Source organism: Macaca mulatta, chromosome 7 (assembly GCF_049350105.2).
Source record: "Macaca mulatta isolate MMU2019108-1 chromosome 7, T2T-MMU8v2.0, whole genome shotgun sequence".
NCBI lineage: Eukaryota > Metazoa > Chordata > Mammalia > Primates > Cercopithecidae > Macaca > Macaca mulatta.
Window position 1 is genome coordinate 22,366,278 of NC_133412.1, and position 19,399 is coordinate 22,385,676.

At 45.3% G+C, this 19,399-nt stretch overlaps 1 protein-coding gene and 1 pseudogene across 2 annotated transcripts in view; both read left to right on the forward strand.

Annotated features, from left to right (window-relative positions):
* The window catches only part of SORD (sorbitol dehydrogenase), a 47,125-nt gene that overhangs the window by 12,890 nt on the left and 14,836 nt on the right, over positions 1 to 19,399 (forward strand). Inside the window, 3 exon segments of one of the 2 annotated variants that reach the window (NM_001260778.1) lie at positions 2,985 to 3,018; positions 6,193 to 6,357; positions 18,468 to 18,627. In NM_001260778.1, coding sequence (NP_001247707.1) covers positions 2,985 to 3,018; positions 6,193 to 6,357; positions 18,468 to 18,627 — 359 coding nt within the window. 2 annotated transcript variants of the gene reach the window in all.
* LOC106999167 (14-3-3 protein zeta/delta pseudogene) lies at positions 12,883 to 13,810 on the forward strand (annotated as a pseudogene).

The window sequence follows — 19,399 nt, forward strand, 5'->3', positions numbered from 1 at the left end:
TATGCTGTGGAACTGTCTTTCAATGTCTGAATTTGCCTACTAGTGCCTTTAGCAGGGAGGGTGGGGTGCTCTGCCATGTTTGAAATAAAGGCCTTAGTCTTTAGTTTCAATTTAACCTGCAGTTTAAGATTTCACGCAGTATAATGCAGCCAAAAAATGAATGAGATCATGTCTTTTGCAGGGACATGGATGAAGCTGGAAGCCATCATTCTCAGCAAACTAATGCAGGAACAGAAAACCAAATACCACATGTTCTCACTCATAAGTGGGAGTTGAAGATTGAGATCACATCCACACAGGGAGGGGAACATCACACACCGGGGCCTGTCGGGGGGTTGGGGGCAAGGGGAGGGCATCAGGACAAATACCTAATGCATGTGGGGCTTCAAACCTAGATGACGGGTTGATAGGTGCAGCAAAGCAGCATGGCACGTGTATACTGATGTAACAAACCTGCAGGTTCAGCACATGTATCCCAGAACTTAAAGTGGCAAAAAAATTCAAGTGGTATAACAGAAGCATCACTTTGCACAGTGGTCCCTGATGTCTGATGTGGCACCAGCAACGGCTTTGAGGAATATTTTGGTGACAATCAGCTATCTTGAGGTGGCTATTTCTAGACTGATTACCTCCTTTCCTCTCATCCTCCCTCCCTCGCTTCCTTCCTTCCTTCTTCCCTCCCTCCCTCCCTCCCTTCCTTCCCTCGTTCCTTCCTTCCTTCCTTCCCACCCTCCCTCCCTCCCTCCCTCCCTCCCTCCTTCCTTCCTTCCTTCCTTCCTTCCTTCCTTCCTTCCTTCCTTCCTTCCTTCCTTCCTTCCTTCCAATGTAGCCAGTCTAAATTATTAAGAGATTAAAAAACTCCCTTAAGCCTTTTTGCCCCCATCAGGCTGCTTTAGATGCAGCTCCACCATTTGCTACCTTAGTGTTACCATGGGCGGGTTCCTCAGTCTCATCACATGGAAAAGGGAAATAGTAGGATGTACCATGTATTTTTTTTGTGAGTATTAAGTGAGGTAATGCCTGTAAAGCACACAGTACCTGACACAAAGAAGCCATTGAGCAATGTCAGCTAGGCAGCAATAGCATTAAAGCTTTGAGCTTTGTTTCCCTGGAGAAGAGGTTCAGATTAGCACTGAGCCTCTTCAACAGAAAGGGCTGGTAACTTGAGATGAGTGAAAACCTCTGACCTTCCTTGGAAACACTATTTTGGATAGTGGTTATTTAACAAGTACAAACACTTGAGTTTGGGGCCAAGCACTGTGCCTGGTGCTAAAGAGACGGAAGGCATGGTCTTTGACTTCAAGGCGTTTATGATCTTGTTAGGAAAAACAAAAGCCACGGACCACTAAGCGCAGTGCTGGTGCCGAGCAGCGTGTGTCTGGTGCCCGTGGTGTGGTTTCATGCAGTGGGGCTGCCTGTAAAAGCAGCTAGATAAGCGCTTTTGGGGGAGGTAAGTTTGGAACAGTGCCTCGTCCCAGAGCTTGCTTCATGGGGCCCAGCTCTGACATTCTCATCACTTGTTTGGCAGCTCTTTGCACCACCCCTGAAGGAGAAAAGACAGTGGAAGCAGGCTTCATGCACTCTCTGGTAGCATGACCTTGACCAAGTTATTTAACTTCCCAGCTCCGGGTTTCTCATGAACAAACTAAGTGCTATGGCGAGGATAGAGTCCAGCCCACTGCCTGGCACATGGCAGGTGCTGAACGTTTCCATCTCTCTCTCTCTCTTTTTCTTGTTTTTGAGACGGAATCTCGCCCTGTCACCCAGGCTGGAGTGCAGTGGCACAATCTTGGCTCACTGCCATCTCCATCTCCTGGGTTCAAGCAATTCTCCTGCCTCAGCCTCCTGAGTAGCTGAGACTACAGGTATGTGCCACCACGCCCAGCTAATTTTTATCTTTTTGATAGAGATGGGTGTCACCATGTTGGCCAGGCTGGTCTCAAACTCCTGATCTCAAGTGATCCGCCCGCATCAGCCTCCCAAAGTGTTGGGATTACAGGCATGAGCCACTGCACCCTCTTTTCTTGATTACCTTAAAATAATAAAATGAACACTTGGATTTGGCCACTTAGTGTGCTTCCTTGTCACTAGAACTTTCCTAGCCCGTTGGCAATGAGGAAAGAAGGCTTAGTAAATCAACACTACTACTACTACTGCTGCTACTGCTATTACTACTAGCTGTGAACACCAGAATAGCTCAGATTGCTTTTGAACCTGTGAGAGGGGCCAAAATCCAGGTCTTATGTGTTCCCAAGGGGCCCCTAAAATGCCACATGGGAATTTTAGGGAAAGAGGAGCAGGTATCAGTCTCTGTGCTGATGGGAAGGAAAGAGGTTGGCAGCACAGACACTTTCTCCTACCTGTCTAGAGGGGAACACCCTCACGTTCAACTGTGGGAAACGCCTGCATCCTTTCCCTGGGGAGTTCGTCAGACCAAACCAATCTGTATCTAAGAACATGTTTCTCCAGGAAGGCGGGATCTGACATGGATGGCAGATCTAGAGACCCAAAGATCCCTTCTGCCTAGAGTTACGTGGAGTGTGCTTTTTCCTTAGTCCTGGCGAAGTTGCACCAGTGGGTGGGATGAGGTCAGCAATTAGTCAGCTCTTCCTCGGCTAGGATTGTGCCTTCGCTTTGTAGGCTGTTTCCCAGGGAGGGAACCCAGCGTCAGCACTTTATCTCATCCTGTGACATGTCACTAGTGACAAGTGTGGTCCTCTGTATGCTTTGTGAGTGTGCTGGCCATGCCGTTGTTGGGTCGGTCACTGTGTTATGTAGACAAGTGAAGAAGGGCTAGGCAGGTGTGTGCAGCGTGCCATTTAGCGTATCCCCTCAGGCATGCACCCAGGAGCAGCGTGGTCTGAGCTTGTGTTAATTCTAAGAAGAAATAAACTAATGATGAAACTCTAGTTTGTAATGGAAAATGTTCATAAGGTAAAGTTATTATACATGTTAAATGATTTTTTCAATTTTGTTTGTTTTAGGAGAACTATCCCATCCCTGAACCAGGCCCAAATGGTAAGTTCTTGGGAAACATAACTTATATTTTATTATTTCCTGTTGTTTCCTTTGGAATCACATGTATATTGTTCCCTTTCCTCTCTTTTCCTACTGTTTATTACTTTTGCGTCCATTAAAAACCTATGCTTGGCCGGGCGCGGTGGCTCAAGCCTGTAATCCCAGCACTTTGGGAGGCCGAGACGGGCGGATCACGAGGTCAGGAGATCGAGACCATCCTGGCTAACACAGTGAAACCCCGTCTCTACTAAAAATACAAAAAAATTAGCCGGGCGAGGTGGCGGCGCCTGTAGTCCCAGCTACACGGGAGGCTGAGGCAGGAGAATGGCGGGAACCCGGGAGGCGGAGCTTGCAGTGAGCCGAGATCCGGCCACTGCACTCCAGCCTGGGCGACAGAGCGAGACTCCGCCTCAAAAAAAAAAAAAAAAAAAAAACCTATGCTTTTGTTAGGCTGAGAGCGGAGTCTACTGTCCACAGCATGACCTGGTGGGAGGTTTATCTTGGCTGCTACATGAAATAAAAAGAATAGTGACAGAGTCGGAAAAATCACCGCGCCAGACTGCTGACTCATCCCAAAGAGTTTTTGACGTGAAGTATATGGACCAGTGACAGAATTGTTCCTCTTTTGACCTAAGGACAGTGTACCCTATCTTCCAGAAGCTGCTGTTGGAGTGGCCAAGTGTCCTAACCCTAACCCAAACTTTGAAAAGGAGTGAGTCTACAGAACTTCATCTTTTAATTAGCAAAGGGAGCATCATGCCAGCTTTCCCCACTCCCCAGGAAGGCCAGTCGCCAAAGTGTGCGGCAGCCCAGGACCTTCTGTCCAGTGGGGGTGGGAGGGGCTGCATGGGGCCCTGTCCTCTGCTCTAATCAACCAAGCACAGAAAGTGAGTGAGCACATGGGGCCAGGGTTTCCAACACCTTTACTCCGCTCCTTCCAGGCCTCTCACTTGCTAAGCCTGTGGGGCTCAGCTGACATGCTGACGCCCAAGGTGGCATCTGTAACTTCCCAGCCTTGGGTTTCTCATTTACAAACTGAGTGCTGTGGTGAGGATAGAGTCCAGCCCACTGTCTGCACATGGCGGGTGCTGTGAACATTTCCATCTCTTTTTTTCTGTTGGCTCAGATCCCTGCTGACAGTTGTCTAATCCCTCCCATCCCTGGAATCCCACTTTGTCATAATCATGCAGGACCCTGAAGTGAGGCTGGGGGCAGTGGGCAAAGTGTCTGTAGATACTCACTCTCCCCCTCTCACACCTAGACAGTCACATCCCCTTTCTACCCTTGAGAAGTTGGGGGCAGTGGGCAGAGTGTCTGTAGATACTCACCCTCCCCTTCTCACACCTAGACAGTCACGTCCCCTTTCTACCCTTGAGAAGTTGGGGGTGTCCTTTCCCACTTTGTCCTACCTCACACCGGAACCGCAGCTTCTGGGTGAACATCAGATCGAAGGCAGCTTTCCTGGTGGATCCAGAGCTTTGCTTCTGAAAGGTCACTTGTGTTATCCACTTGTAAGTGGTGAGAATACAGACTAGACAGAATATAGCCATTCTATGGGTGCTGAGCAAGTATTGTATAGTCAGGGTTCAAGGATTTTCACCAAGATCCATGTTCAGAGAAGTGAAAGAGTTACCTCACTGTGTCCTGAAAAGTTGACTGTTGATTCCAGAAGTGGCCGAACGAGGGCTGTCTTGGACCCAGAGTACAAGCTTGGCTCCTGGTACGGCTTTTCTCCCTGAAGCAGCATGCCACACTTGCATCGGAAGGGAAAAGAGTGCATTTTAGCGAGTGTTCTAGCAAAGTCAAATCTAATCTCTCGCTACCAGTTGCTACTTCAAGAGAGGAAATTCTGAGATGATTTTCCTAACTCAAATGACTTTTCCCTGCCTTTGATCTGAGAATTCACCCTGCCATTTCTTACTCTCTTCACTAAAACTAAGGAGGAAGAAAGTTCTGAAGAGCCACCCCAGTAGTCTGTGGCAAGTGCACTGCATAGCAGAGATTCGGGTCTCTTTGTCTTTCTAAGGCAGAGTGTTTTTTTTCAGGGAGGTATTCATAACCATCATCTCAGTCAGAGATGACGGTATTTATTGGTACTTATTTCACCAAAGGGGCACAGTACCATCATTATTTTGAACTTAGAAAACTGGCCAGGCGCGGTGGCTCATGCCTGTAATCCCAGCACTTTGGGAGGCTGAGACAGGTGGATCACCTGAGGTCATGAGTTCGAGACCAGCCTGGCCAACATGGCGAGACCCTGTCTCTACTAAAAATACAAAAATTAGCTGGATATGGTGGCATATACCTGTAATCTCAGCTACTTGGGAGGCTGAGGCAGCAGAATTGCTTGAACCCGGGAGGCAGAGATTGCGGTGAGACGAGATCCTGCCATTGCACTCCAGTCTGGGCAACAGAGGGAGACTCTGTCTCAAAAAAAAAAAAAAAGAAAAAGAAAAAGAAAGGAAAGAAAACAATAGGCATGAAGAACTCAATAGTTCACAAAATGTTGCCAAGCTGAGATTCTACCAGACTTGTTCTCATAAACAGGTAAGAATCATGCATAGCATATTAATTATCTAGAAAGTTTTCTTTTGGAAAATAGTTTGTTCTCTTAAGTGGTTGGTACATTTCATGCTACTAATAATATCTTTTCTATCCAGTGTATTGGTCAGTGTTGTCCAGAAAAACAAAACCACTAAGATATATGTGTGTGTATATATGTGTGTGTGTGTACAAAGGGCAGGCTGGAAATTCAGGTAAGAGTTGATGTTGCAGTCTTGAGATGAGTTCCTTCTCCTTCAGGAAACCTCAGTCTTTGCTTTTAAGACCTTCAAACTGATCGGATGAGGCTCACCTACATTATGGAGGGTAATCTACTTTACTCAAAGTCTATTGGTTTAAAAGCTAACCATGCCCAACATGTATCTTCAAACAACCAGGCATTATAGCCTAGCCAAGTGGACACATAAAATTAGCCATCACATGTGGAAGCTTGTTTGCCTTGCGAGACTTAATCAGGGTTGCTATGTAGCTTGTTTTCCTCTATGGCCTAAATAGTGTGCCTGGCCTGGTAACCCAGCCCTCTCCCCTGGGCAGAGGGAAATCACTAGGGCACCTCAGAGTGATAGGGGTTGTTCCTTCTCTCACTGTTTTTTTCTTCCTTTCTTTTATCAGAGGTGTTGCTGAGGATGCATTCTGTTGGAATCTGTGGCTCAGATGTCCACTACTGGGAGGAGGGTCGAATTGGGAATTTTATCGTGAAAAAGCCCATGGTGCTGGGACATGAAGCTTCAGGAACGGTCGAAAAAGTGGGATCATTGGTAAAGCACCTAAAACCAGGTCAGCAAGGTCCTTTGACTTATGTGTTCATTCAACATAAACATATGTGCATGCTTTCTTTGGGCCAGACCCTCTGTTAAGCTCTGGATACAGCAGGGAACAAGAGAGTTTTGGTCCATACTCACATGGATCTTACCTTACACAAGAAAAGAGGGACCTGGAGCAGAGAGATAGTTACTTAGTCACCATGTGTTAAGGGTGGTAGAGGAGAATGCACATTGTGACTCGTGTCTTTTATCCAGACCCTTGGTTCATTTGAGGAAGGGACAATTAATCCAACATCTGGAGCCAAGTAAGAAATAAGCCAGGTAAAGGGCTGGAGAAAACATTTGAGGCATAGGAACCCAAACCACCTTTAGGTGCTGTGAACCAGGGCCTTGGATATGATGTTTGATTTTTATTAGATGGCTGGGAAACCACCATTATTCTTCCTAGACTTACTTAATTCATCTTCCCAGAGGGAGGAATTCTCAGCTGTGGCAGCCTGTGTTGTTCCCTGATACCATGAATTAAATCCAAGTTGTCTTGGCATAGTTAGCTGTTGGCTTTAACCTTCCTTTACCAGTGAGGCTGCTGTGCAGCCAGGAAATAAGGTCACATTATTTGGGGGAAGGTGGAGGTTGACAGGAGGCACCATCCTGTGTTGGTTATAAAGCTCTCTGAGCCCAGCCACATGCAGAGGGATTGGCCAGCTGTGAAGAAGTCAGGCATGTGTCTTATTTAGGGATGTTAAATCATTCATCATTAGTGGAAGTCAAGAAAGCTCCTGTGGTGTTATGAGGTTATTTCATAGTGGAATGTTTATAGCTTCCAATAGCCACTGGTGATTGGTTCTCACCTGTGGGACAAAGTCTCTGACTATAAATTATAACAAAGGGTGGGTTTCTCTAAATGTAAATTATAACAAGGGTTTAGTCAGTTTTCTACAATGAGCTCAGTCTTATGCCACGAGCCTTGAGGGATATAGAAAAATGAGCAGATATGATCCCTGGATGCTTAGATCGATGTGGAAACACTAGATGTCGGGCCCTACATAAATACCAGCAATTAGACAGCAAGCCCATAGGATACAATTAGGTGTGGGAAAGAACAGGCTTTAGGAGTTCAAAGGGCATTTGCTGTGGGCAAAGGTGGTTAAAGAGTTCATGGAGGAGATAGGTCTTTGACCTAGACATCTAACAGTAGTAACATTAATAAGAAGGTAGCTAATATTTATTGATTTGCTACATTAGTCTCCGTGTTAAACACTTAGATGTACAATTCTTTCTTTCTTTCTTTTTTTTTTTTTTTTTTTTTTTTTGAGACGGAGTCTTACTCTGTCACCCAGGCTGGAGTGCAGTGGTGCAATCTCACCTTGCTGCAACCTCCACCTCCTGGTTCAAGTGATTCCCATGCCTCAGCCTCCTGAGTAGCTGGGATTAGACATGCACCACCACGCCTGGCTAATTTTTGTATTTTTGGTAGAGATGGGGCTTCACCATGTTGGCCAGGCTGGTCTTGAACTCCTGACCTCAAGTGATCTGCCCACCTTGGCAGTAATTTGGGTAACTTGCTGTAATTATGGGTCTGAGCCACTGCGCCTGGGCTATTTATTTCATTCTTGAAACAACTCTATGAGATAGGCATTATTATCTTCATTAGTTGAAGAAGAAATTGAAGCCTGATTATTGCCCAGGGTCATTCACTAGTTTGTCTCAGAGCTGGGATGCCCATCCTGGTCTTTTGGACTCTAGAGCAAGTTCTCGGAACCACTGGGCTACCCAGCATCTTCATACTTGAGAAAGTTTTTATATTTGAGTTCTTGAAGAGGTCAGAGCTAATATTCTAGTTAAGAGGAAGCGAACAGGCTGGGTGCGGTGGCTCATGCCTGTAGTCCCGGCACTTTGGGAAGCTGCGGTGGGCAGATCTCTTGAGGTGAGGGGTTTGAGACCAGCCTGGCCGATATGGTGAAACTCTGTCTAAAAATAGAAAAATTAGCTGGATGTGGTGGCACGCACCTGTAGTCCCAGCTACTTGGGAGGCTGAGCCAGGAGAATTGCCTGAACCCAGGAGGTGGAGGTTGCAGTGAGCTGAGATCGTGCCACTGCATGCCGGCTTTCCAGCCTTGGTGAGAGACAGAGCGAGACTCCATCTCAAAAAAAAAAGAGGAAGTGCACAATCAAATTACAGATGCGAGAGTAACACATCTGAGTGCGGATAAGTCTGTGCTGCTCAGGGCAGAGGTTTTGTGTTGGGGAGTTATTGGAGATGATAAACATGCGTAATCTTTATAAAAGTCCCTCTTTAAAAAGCATTTGGCTGGGCATGGTGGCTTACACCTGTGATCTCAGCACTTTGGGAGGCCGAGGCAGAAGGATTGCTTGAGCTCAGGAGTTTGAGACCAGCATGAGCAACAGAGGTTGACCCTGTCTCTGTGAAAAATAAAATTAGCTGGGTGTGGTCGTGCGCACTTGTAGTTCCAGCTACTCGGGTGGCTGAGACAGAAGGATCACTTAACCCCAGGAGGTTGAGTTTGCAGTGAGCCATGATTGCACCACTGCACTCCAACTTGGGTGACAAAGCAAAACCCTGTCTCAAAAAATAAAATAAAATAAAGCACTGTAAAACTGTGAAATGTCATGTTATCATAATATAATCATAATTAGAAGGTAAAACTGAATAGTATGAAAACTCCACCTGATTATAGAGGATCTTGAAGGCTAGGTGGAAGAATTCATCCTTAATGGCATAGGCATAACTTGCAGAAAGTTAACTGTACAGGAAAGAAAGTAGAGGGAGTCAGAGGAGATAGAAGGAAGAGACAAATACAGACATTTTATTTTTTTGAGACGAAGTCTCAGTCTGTCGTCCAGGCTGGAGTATAGTGGCACCATCTCGGCTCACTGCAACCTCTGCCTCCCAGGGTCAAGTGATTCTTGTGCCTCAGCCTCCTGAGTAGCCAGGATTACAGGCACACACCACCACGCCTGGCTAATTTTTGTATTTTTAATAGAGACTGGGTTTCACTATGTTTGCCAAGCTGGTCTCAAACTCCTGACCTCAGGTGATCAGCCCTCCTTGGCCTTCCAGAGTGCTGGGATCACATAGGCATAAACCACCGTGCCAGCAAAATATAGACAGATTTTGGTGCTCATAAGGATTTCTGTGGGTCCTTTTCTTTTCTTAGGATACAAAATTTGGATTTAAAGTCTTTCATATGTTAACTTTGACTTAAAATTCTAATCAACAAATCTAGAAAGAAGACCACAACTCATCAAATATTTCCTAATGTTCATTTACAGAATTTAAACATATAAGTCAGCCGGGCGCAGTAGCGCATGCCTATAATCCTAGCACTTTGGGAGGCCGATGTGGGCGGATCACTTGAGGTCAGGAGTTCAAGATCAGCCTGGCCAACATGGTGAAACCCCATCTCTACTAAAAATACAAAAATTAGCCAGACGTGGTGGTGTGCATCTGTAATCCCAGCTATTCAGGAGGCTGGGGCAGGAGAATTTTGTGAACTCGGGAAGTGGAGGTTTCAGTGAGCTGAGATCATGCCACTGCACTCCAGCTTGGGCGACAGAGCAAGACTCTGCCTCAAATAAATAAATAAACAAACAAACAAATAGATAAACATACATATGAGTCAGTAACTCTAAGGCATGGAAGCATTCCTATGTTTTTTAAGACTAGACTAGTCAAGTGCAGTAGTGAGAAGCGAGGAAAGAGTAGAACAAGGCGTATTATCTGTAACTGACTGTGAACAATCAATTAAGATGACGCACTACCTTCAGCCCAGCCTTCACCACTTATTTTAATGAGCACTAACTATGTACCAGGACTCTACACTGTTCTGTGAGTACTTTCAACACAAAAAGACTTAGGAAAAATAACTTACCATGTCCCTGCTGAATAAAGGCCAGACCTTCCATGGCCTCAGTAGGCCTCACAAGGTTCTAACATCCTCTTCAGGCTCCGGAGGGCCCGAGCACTCATATAGAGGTGAGCGAACAGTCAAGTCTCCACAGCTTATCACTGTGTGAGCACCTGAGCTTCTGTTTCCTCATCGCTAAAGCAGAGATAACACCATCTTGTTGGTTTATGGTGAGGGAAGGGAGATTTTGTGATGTGCCTTTCCTGGTACCTGGCACACAATGGGCATCTGGTAAATGGCAGGACTGGATCCCACCATTATTAGTAAACTCTATTCTGTGTGGTAGGTGTAAGCACCTTTTCCCAGTGGAGTCTGTCCGTCCGACTTTTCCCGAATAACCAGGTACTGAGGCAGGATAAGGCCTGTGGGTCCTTTCCTGGGCTCCTGCCACATGGCTTCCTGCCTCACTGGCATTCAGCCGTGTTGGTCTCCAGCTTGTCCTGGGCTCAGGCAGGAGGGTCCGCCAGGGTTTCCAGTCTTGTCTCTGATTCGCTGGTATGGGTCACTCCCCAAATTCAGACGGAGTTTAAATCCAATTGTAACTTTGATGTGTAGCAATACCTGTGATATTAAAATCCCCTGTAAGTCTGCTTTCTGTTTTCTGCAAACTTGGAGGCCATTGCTATATTGACAGCGTATTTGGAGTTCCCCTACATAGGGCTGGGTACCTGCCTGAAGATAAACCATCTAAACCATCCCAAACCCTCGGGATAACTATTTGTCCTCAATTATTCCTACCTCTCTCCCTTTCTTTACAACAGAAAAGTGCTACTGTCTTTAACCAACAGCTTTTACTTGTCACATTCCAGGGAATTTTTTCCCAATAAGTAATGCCCTTCTAGATATAAATGACGTTTGTGTCCCATGGTTTGTTTTCTCCCAATTCACAAATTCTATGTTTAGCAATAAAAATTTGTCTAGCACAACACTAGACACTATGGAAAAATAAATATGGAGCAGAAGACTGACTAATCCTGAGGCATTCCCATCCTTGATGAGGAGGCAAGATAGTCATGAAAAACAACTAGAGATGGACGTGGTGGCTTACACCTGTAATCCCAGCACTTTGGGAGGCCAAGGCCGGAGGATTGCTTGAGCCCAGGAGTTTGAGACCAACCTGGGCAACATGGAAAAACCCTGTCTCTGCAAAAACAAAAACAAAATCACCCAGGCATGGTGGCATGCACCCAGTTACTTGTAAAGCAGTCTAGGGTCAATATAGCAATCTCATTGTCTGACATGTTATCCAGAGTTCTTTGTCTCATGACCAGGAAAATTAACAAGCGTGGACACCAAGGGTGTCTACTATTAATGTCAAACCCTTTTTTTTTAATGAAACCTAAGAGATAATTCTATCAAATCTTACCCAGTTTGATCATGAGGTGAGATTCTCGTAAAGCTTTTATAACCCTCTACAAATTGTTGTTAAAAAGCAGATCAGTGCCTTAAGAAAGCCTTGTTGTGCTTTTATTTCAATGCTCAATTTACATAAAAAACATAGAATATCCTTTTGAATTTAGTCAATATATTCACATACAGAATTTCCTTTGCAAGATTTTTTTTTTTTTTTGAGGTGGAGTCTCACTCTGTCGCCCAGGCTGGAGTGCAGTGGCGCTATCTTGGCTCATTGCAAGCTCCGCCTCCTGGGTTCACGCCATTCTCCTGCCTCAGCCTCCCGGTAGCTGGGACTACAGGCGCCCACCACCACACCCGCCTAATTTTTTTGTATTTTTAGTAGAGATGGGGTTTCACCGTGTTAGCCAGATGGCCTCGATCTCCTGACCTGGTGATCCACCCACCTCGACCTTCCAAAGTGCTGGGATTACAAGCGTGAGCCACCGCGCTCTGCTGCAAGATTATTTTTATAATCCTTCCACAACTCGCTCAAACCTTCAGCTTTATCTTCACCTAATTCAAAACAATCCTTTATTTCTAGGCAAAATTTACATTTCCATGCCTTCTTATAATCTTACCAAAACACACTTTACTTTCCTTACATACATTGCACGTAAATCTATTTTCAGTAGTCTCTTAATTTCCTCTGGGAGGAAAGTGGCTGGGTTTAGGCAGGGACAGGTTTTTAAGTGGTCTGTAGATCCTTCTAGCAGGAAAGCCTGATATTTGAAGAAGCGATTGTCTGTTAGCCAGAGATTCCAATGTAGCTGGATGCAGAACAGGTGCCTCAAACATAAGGATTGAATGGCTGTTCTCCCTATGATGGGGGCAGCACTGAGGCTAACAGTTGTCTCTCAAGGGTGGCTTCTTCTTGACTGCTGAAGGTGGAATTTTGCTGTTTGCAGATGGGGCATGGAGCCTGGTCCCTAATAGAGGGATGTAGGAGGGAGAGAAATTGGGGAACTAGAGGCCTTGGACAAAAGGCCAATAGTGACCTCCACAGAGAAAAATCTCATTTCACTAGGTGGCATGGTAGGGACTGAAACGTTAGGTAAAAACCCTGATTCTAAATTTTTTCCAGGCAGAGGTTAGAAGGAGAGGTTTTCGGGTTTGATAGTCTACCTCCTAGCAGAAGAAAATTGTCGCATAGAGGAACTGTTCAAATTCATTGGGCAGACAGAGTCTCAGCCTTGCCACTGCTGCCCTCGCCACCCAGAGACTGCTGAGCCCCTGTCCGTCCACCACCACCACCCACTCCAGACACTGAACATCCAGTCATAGATTAAAATGAGCTGGTTCAGAAGGCCAAGCTGGCCGAGCAGGCTGAGCGATATGATGACATGGCAGCCTGCATGAAGTCTGTAACTGAGCAAAGAGCTGAATTATCCAGTAAGGAGAGGAATCTTCTCTCAGTTGCTTATAAAAATGTTGTAGGAACCTGCAGGTCATCTTGGACGGTCGTCTCAAATATTGAACAAAAGACAGAAGGTGCTGAGAAAAAACAGCAGATGGCTCGAGAATACAGAGAGAAAATTGAGACAGAGCTAAGAGATACTATCTCTTTTGGAAAAGTTCTTGATCCCCAATGCTTCACAAGCAGAGAGCAAAGTCTTCCATTTGAAAATGAAAGGAGATTACTACCGTTACTTGACTGAGGTTGCCGCTGATGATGACAAGTAAGGGATTATGGATCTGTCACAACAAGCATACCAAGAAGCCTTTGAAACCAGCAAAAAGGAAATGCAACCAACACATCCTATCAGACTGGATCTGGCCCTTAACTTCTCTGTGTTCTATTATGAGATTCTCAACTCCCCAGAGAAAGCCTGCTGTCTTGCAAAGACAGCTTTTGATGAAGCCATTGCTGAATTTGATACATTAAGTGAAGAGTCATACAAAGACAGCACGCTAATAATGCATTTACTGAGAGACAACTTGACGTTGTGGACATCAGATACCCAAGGAGACAAAGCTGAAGCAGGAGAAGGAGGGGAAAATTAACCAGCCTTCCAACTTTTGTCTGACTCCTAAAATTTACACAGTAGACCATTTGTCATCTGCGCTGTCCCGCAAATAGTTTTTGTTTACGATTTATGACAGGTTTATGTTACTTCTATTTGAATTTCTGTATTTCCCATGTGGTTCTTATGTTTAATGGTAGGGGAGTAGAACCAGTTGACATTTAGGGATTTACCTGTTTTCATCTTGAGGTGGCCAATATGGGGATGTGGAATTTTTATACAACTTATAAATGTTTGACACAGTACTTTTGGTACATTGCGGCTTCACAAGGGCCAGTGTTAAAACTGCTTCCATATCTAAGCAAAGAAAACTGCCTACATATTGGTTTGTCCTAGTGGAGAATTAAAGGGATCATTGGTTCCAGTCACAGGTGTAGTAATTGTGGGTACTTTAAGGTTTGGAGCACTTGCAAGGCTGTGATAGAAACAGTTATCCCATGGATCCCACATGTTAAACCAGGTATATCTGTAGAATACTCAATCTCAATGTGCACACCTTTGACTACAGCTGCAGAAGTTTTCCTGTAGACAATCGTAACCCATCTTACTCTGGGTAAGGGCAGAAATGGTTCACGTTCCATTATTTGTACAGTTACCTGCTGTTAGCTTTCATTATTTTTGCTATGCTCATTGTATTTGTACTTAAGTGTTTTAGGCAACCAAAGAACAAATGTAAAAGTAAAGATGCAGTAAAACTGAATTGGCTGATATTCATTACTTATGTATATCAAGCACAGCAGTAAAACAAAAACCCATGTATTTAACCTTTTTTTAGGTTTTTTGCTTTTGTGATTTTTAGGTTTTTTGCTTTTGTGATTTTTTTTTTTTTTTGATACTTGCCTAACATGCATGTGCTGTAAAATAGTTAACAGAGAAACAACTTGAGATGATGGCTAGCTTCGTTTAATGTCTTACGAAATTTTTATGAACAATCCAAGCATAATTATTAAGAACATGTGTATTAAATTAATCTAAGTGGAATAAAATTTTTATGAATAGAAAAAAAGATTTGGCTGGGTGCATTGGCTCATGCCTGTAATCTCAGCACTTTGGGAGGCCGAGGTGGGCAGATCACGAGGTCAGGAGATGGAGACCATCCTGGTCAACATGGTAAAACCCTGTCTGTACTAAAAATACAAAAATTAGCCAGGTGTGGTGGCAGGTACCTGTAGTTCCAGCTACTTGGGAGGCTGAGGCAGGAGAATGGCATGGGAGGCGGAGCTTGCAGTGAGCCCAGATTGTGCCACTGCACTCCAGCCTGGGCGACAGAGCAGGACTCCATGAAAAAAAAAAAAGAAAAAGAAAAGAAAGAAAGAAAGAGAAAGGAAGGAAATAAAGGAGAGAAAGGAAGGAAGGAAGGAAGGAAGGAAGGAAGGAAGGAAGGAAGGAAGGAAGGAAGGAAGGAAGGAAGGAAGGACAGAAGGAAGGAAGGAAGGAAGGAAGGAAGGAGGGAGGGAAGGAAGGAAGGCAGGCAGGCAGGAAGGAAGGAAGCAAGGAAAGAAGATTCATTGGACAGTACTGGGTTTTTACATGAAGGAAAAAAAAACCCAAATGGAGAGGCGGGTATTCACTGAGGGTGAAATATCCTCCCATACAGTGCCATGAATACCTATCACTGGGCGACAAAAAGGTCCTTACTAGGTGAAAATTTAGGCTAAAATCTTGAATTCTCCCTGTTTCTAGGAAATCACAAAAACAGCAATTTGAGTTACATTCCTGGTTACTAAGGCACTGGCTGACTCTATCCAACAAAATTATATTCCCAGGTTGTAAAAATACCTTCAGCATAGCATACAAAGAAGGGATAGGAGACATGATAGCCACAAAGGAGAGAATGGAAGAAAATGCGATAGGAAAGACTGGAAGTCCTGGCACCAACACCATGATGGGCTGTCAGGGACTGGAGTTAGTTCAGGAGCCTTCAGATAACACTGAGGTGTAGCCTCAGCCAGAAACCTTCAGTTGTCCCAGGACCTCCTTCCAACCCCATGCGATGGCTAGGTCTTCCATGAATGGAAACTGGATTGGAACTCAGCTGACATTCCCAACACCCGAGGGCGATGGGGGATTGACAGAGTCCTCTCCAGCAAGCCTGTCCTCTGAGTCTTACAGATCTGGTGGCTGCACTAACCACTCTTAACTGACCAACAGAGGCCTGGTATTTGTTTGATTTTGAGAGGAAAAAAAAAAAACTGTGGATAAGAAACCACAGAAAGTAAAATATTAGAGGGTTGCTCCTACTCACCCTTCCGACATATCCCAGATGACCCCCTATGGGTGAAGCAGTCTAGGGTCATTGTAGCAGTCTCCTTGTCTAAGGTGTTATCCAGAGTTCTTTGTCTCATGACCAAGAAAATTAAGGAGCATGGACACCAAGGGTGAGGTTGCAGTGAAAGTTTAATAAGTGAAAGAGGAAAGCTCTCAGCAGCAGAGCAGGGGATCGACCTGAAACACGGTTGTTGTTTTACAGTTAAATACGAAGGTTTTTATAAGAAACTTCCCTTATCTGTGCAGGTGCTGTGTAACTTACCTTATCTGTGTGGCTACCTGTGTATCTTCCCTTATTTGTGCAGCTGTGAGCATGTCTTAGGCAAGCACAGGGTGCAGCTTCTCTTGCCTGAGCAACTACGGGCATGTTTTAGGCAAGCCCCCATCCCACCCCATGCAAGTTCTCACGGAGCCCACTGTGTACATGCCCAAAAAAGGGAGGAAACTTTTTCCTGGGAGTCCCCTGATTACACAGAGAACCAAGGCGTTTCTATGTTGGGCCTCACTTCCTTATCTGTGCCTGTAGCTTGATTTTTCCAAGCTGCTCTCTATGTGCCTGCAGCTTGATTTTTTTCCAGACTGTTCTTTTGTTTGAAAGAATTTCACCGAGGACCTGCCCTAACTGTCTGCCTGCTTTTTTTCTTTCTCCTCCCTCACTTGGGAGGCTGAGGCAGGAGGATCACCTGAACTTGGGGAGGTCGAGGCTACAGTGAGTAGTGATTGCACCGCTGTACTCCAACCTGGATGACAGAGTGAGATTCTGTCTCAAAAAACAAACAAAAAACCAAAGAAACATACACACACAGAGAAACCAAAAAACCAACAACAGGAAAACTGGAAACAACCAGGTTTTTTCCATCAATAAGAGAATGGTGATACTGACTATATAGTATACTCTTACATTGGAACACTATTCAGCCATGAAAAGGAACAAACTGTCATTTGTTTTTGAGGCAGTGTTGCTCTATCACCCAGGTGGGAATGCAGTGGTGTGATCACGTCTCTCTGCAGCCTCAACTTCCTGGGCTCAAGTGATTCTCCCGCCTCAGCCTCCCAAGTAGCTGGGACCACAGGCACACATCACCATGCTCAGCTAATTAAAAAAAATTTTTTTTGTAAAGATGAAGTCTTTCTATGTTGCCCAGGTTGGTCTTGAACTCCTGGGTTCAAGTGATCCTCCTGCCTTGACCTCCCAAGTACTGTGATTATGAGATTATAGGCATGAGCCACCGCACCTGTCCAGACAGTTAATACCACAACAACATAGATCAATCTGAAAAGCATTATGCTAACTGAAAGAAGCAAGATTCAAAAGAGTATCTACTGTATGATCCCATTTTTGTGATGTGCCAGAACAGGCAATACTACTCTGGTACAAAAAAATAATCAAAACAAAAAAAAAATCAAAACATCCTCTGGGGATGGGGGTGGGGATTGACAGGGAAGGGACACAGAGGAATAAGATTTCTGAGGTAGTGGTAGTGTTCTGTATCTTAAAAGGGGTTTGCATTCCTAGGTGATAACTTTAAAAAAGAACCATGAACAAATACTGAACTCTAGTTAATGATATGCAGGCTGAAGCATTTAAGGGTGATGTCTGCAGCCTGCTTTGAAATGAATCGGAAAAGAAGATGGATTGATGGAAGGAGAGACAGAGATGAGACGGAGGGGTAGATGGATAGATATGTGATAAAGTGAACATAGCTAGATGTTCCTCGAAGAATGTAGGAGGAGGCTATCCAGGTGTTCACTATGCAATTCTTTGAATTTTGCTGTGTGTTTGAAATTCTTCATAATAAAAAGATAGAAAAAAAAACAATTAGAGAGCAGTTCTCAGGCTGGGTTTCCAAGCAGGTATGGTGGGGCATAGAATAGAAGTATAACAGAACTGGCTGTTCAGAAGCCTCAACTATTACTCTCCGCTGTATGAGGCCTCTGCAGGTCATTGGCCGTTGCGGTTCTACTACCAGGAATCAGTTGACTCCTAGTTATTGTCTAAAAATGACCAGACTGGACATAAAACATGCTATAATTACAGCTCTTGTCTTTGTAAAGGCTTTGCTCCCTATTTTCCAGACAGATGAAGAAAAAATGCCTGCAAACTCCATGTATGAGCTACCGCTTTTGCAGCAGTGTGAGACGGGAACTATACTTGGCTTGCCTTAGCTGGGAAGTGGCTGTGGAGGTAGAGGGGTGGCTTGGCTTGTTGCAGGAGTTGGAAAAAGGGCAGGCCACACTGAACTGTGGAGGAGGGGGCAGTCCTTTTCCCCCAGAGTGAGTCTGTGCTTCATCCCAAGTTTCCTTACCTGCCTAGGACACTCCGGGTCCCCAGGGAGGAGGGGGCTCATTAAGCTAGATTCTCACATCTGACGTCTGCCCATGAGCATGCAAGCCTTCATGACATCTCTGCTTCTGCTGTTTTCAAAGGTTGGAAAACAAAGAACCAGACCAAAGAGGGGGCAGACTGCTCTCACCTTTGGGCAGGGTGCCATCTTTGTTTTCCTCTCCAGGTGATCGTGTTGCCATCGAGCCTGGTGTTCCCCGAGAAAATGATGAATTTTGCAAGTCTGGCCGATACAATCTGTCACCTTCCATCTTCTTCTGTGCCACACCCCCCGATGACGGAAACCTCTGCCGGTTCTACAAGCACAATGCAGCCTTTTGTTACAAGTGAGTGTCCACAGTCCCACTGGGTCACCTGGGACCTCTTTCCCTTCATTAGCTTGGCGCTGTTTCCTGTGGTTATTTCTTTATTCTTTTCAGCTCAGAATTCCAAACATGTGGCATCACTTGGGCAGGCTACTCTTCTTGGTGGCGTTGAGAGAGGGTAGCCTCCCTAGGAATAAGACTGACTCACAGTGCTTGGTTTTAGTCTTTTAGTTTGTTTCCCTTACTTACAGCAACAATAGAAAAATACTGCTGAAAATCACTCACCCTCTGCAGACAGCCTGGAGAGAATTCCTGTGGTTCATCCTCTGTTATTACTTTCCACTGCAACCACCAGAAAGTTCATAACAACCATGACCTCGGCTGGGCGCGGTCGCTCACGCCTGTAATCCCAGCACTTTGGGAGGCTGAGGCAGGCGGATCGCGAGATCAGGAGATCGAGACCATCCTGGCTAACATGGTGAAACCCCGTCTCTACCAAAAAAAATACAAAAAATTAGCCGGGCATGGTGGCGGGCGCCTGTAGTCCCAGCTACTTGGGAGGCTGAGGCAGGAGAATGGTGTGAACCCGGGAGGTGGAGGTTGCAGTGAGCTGAGATTGCGCCACTGCACTCCAGTCTGGGTGACAGAGCAAGACTCTGTCTAAAAAAAAAAACCAGAACAACAACAACAATGACCTCGACAACAACAATAACACACCATGACAGCAACAGCTGACATTTCCTGAGGTGCCGTGGTGTGCTGCCAGGGCTTGAGCTCTGGGATCCTGGATCTA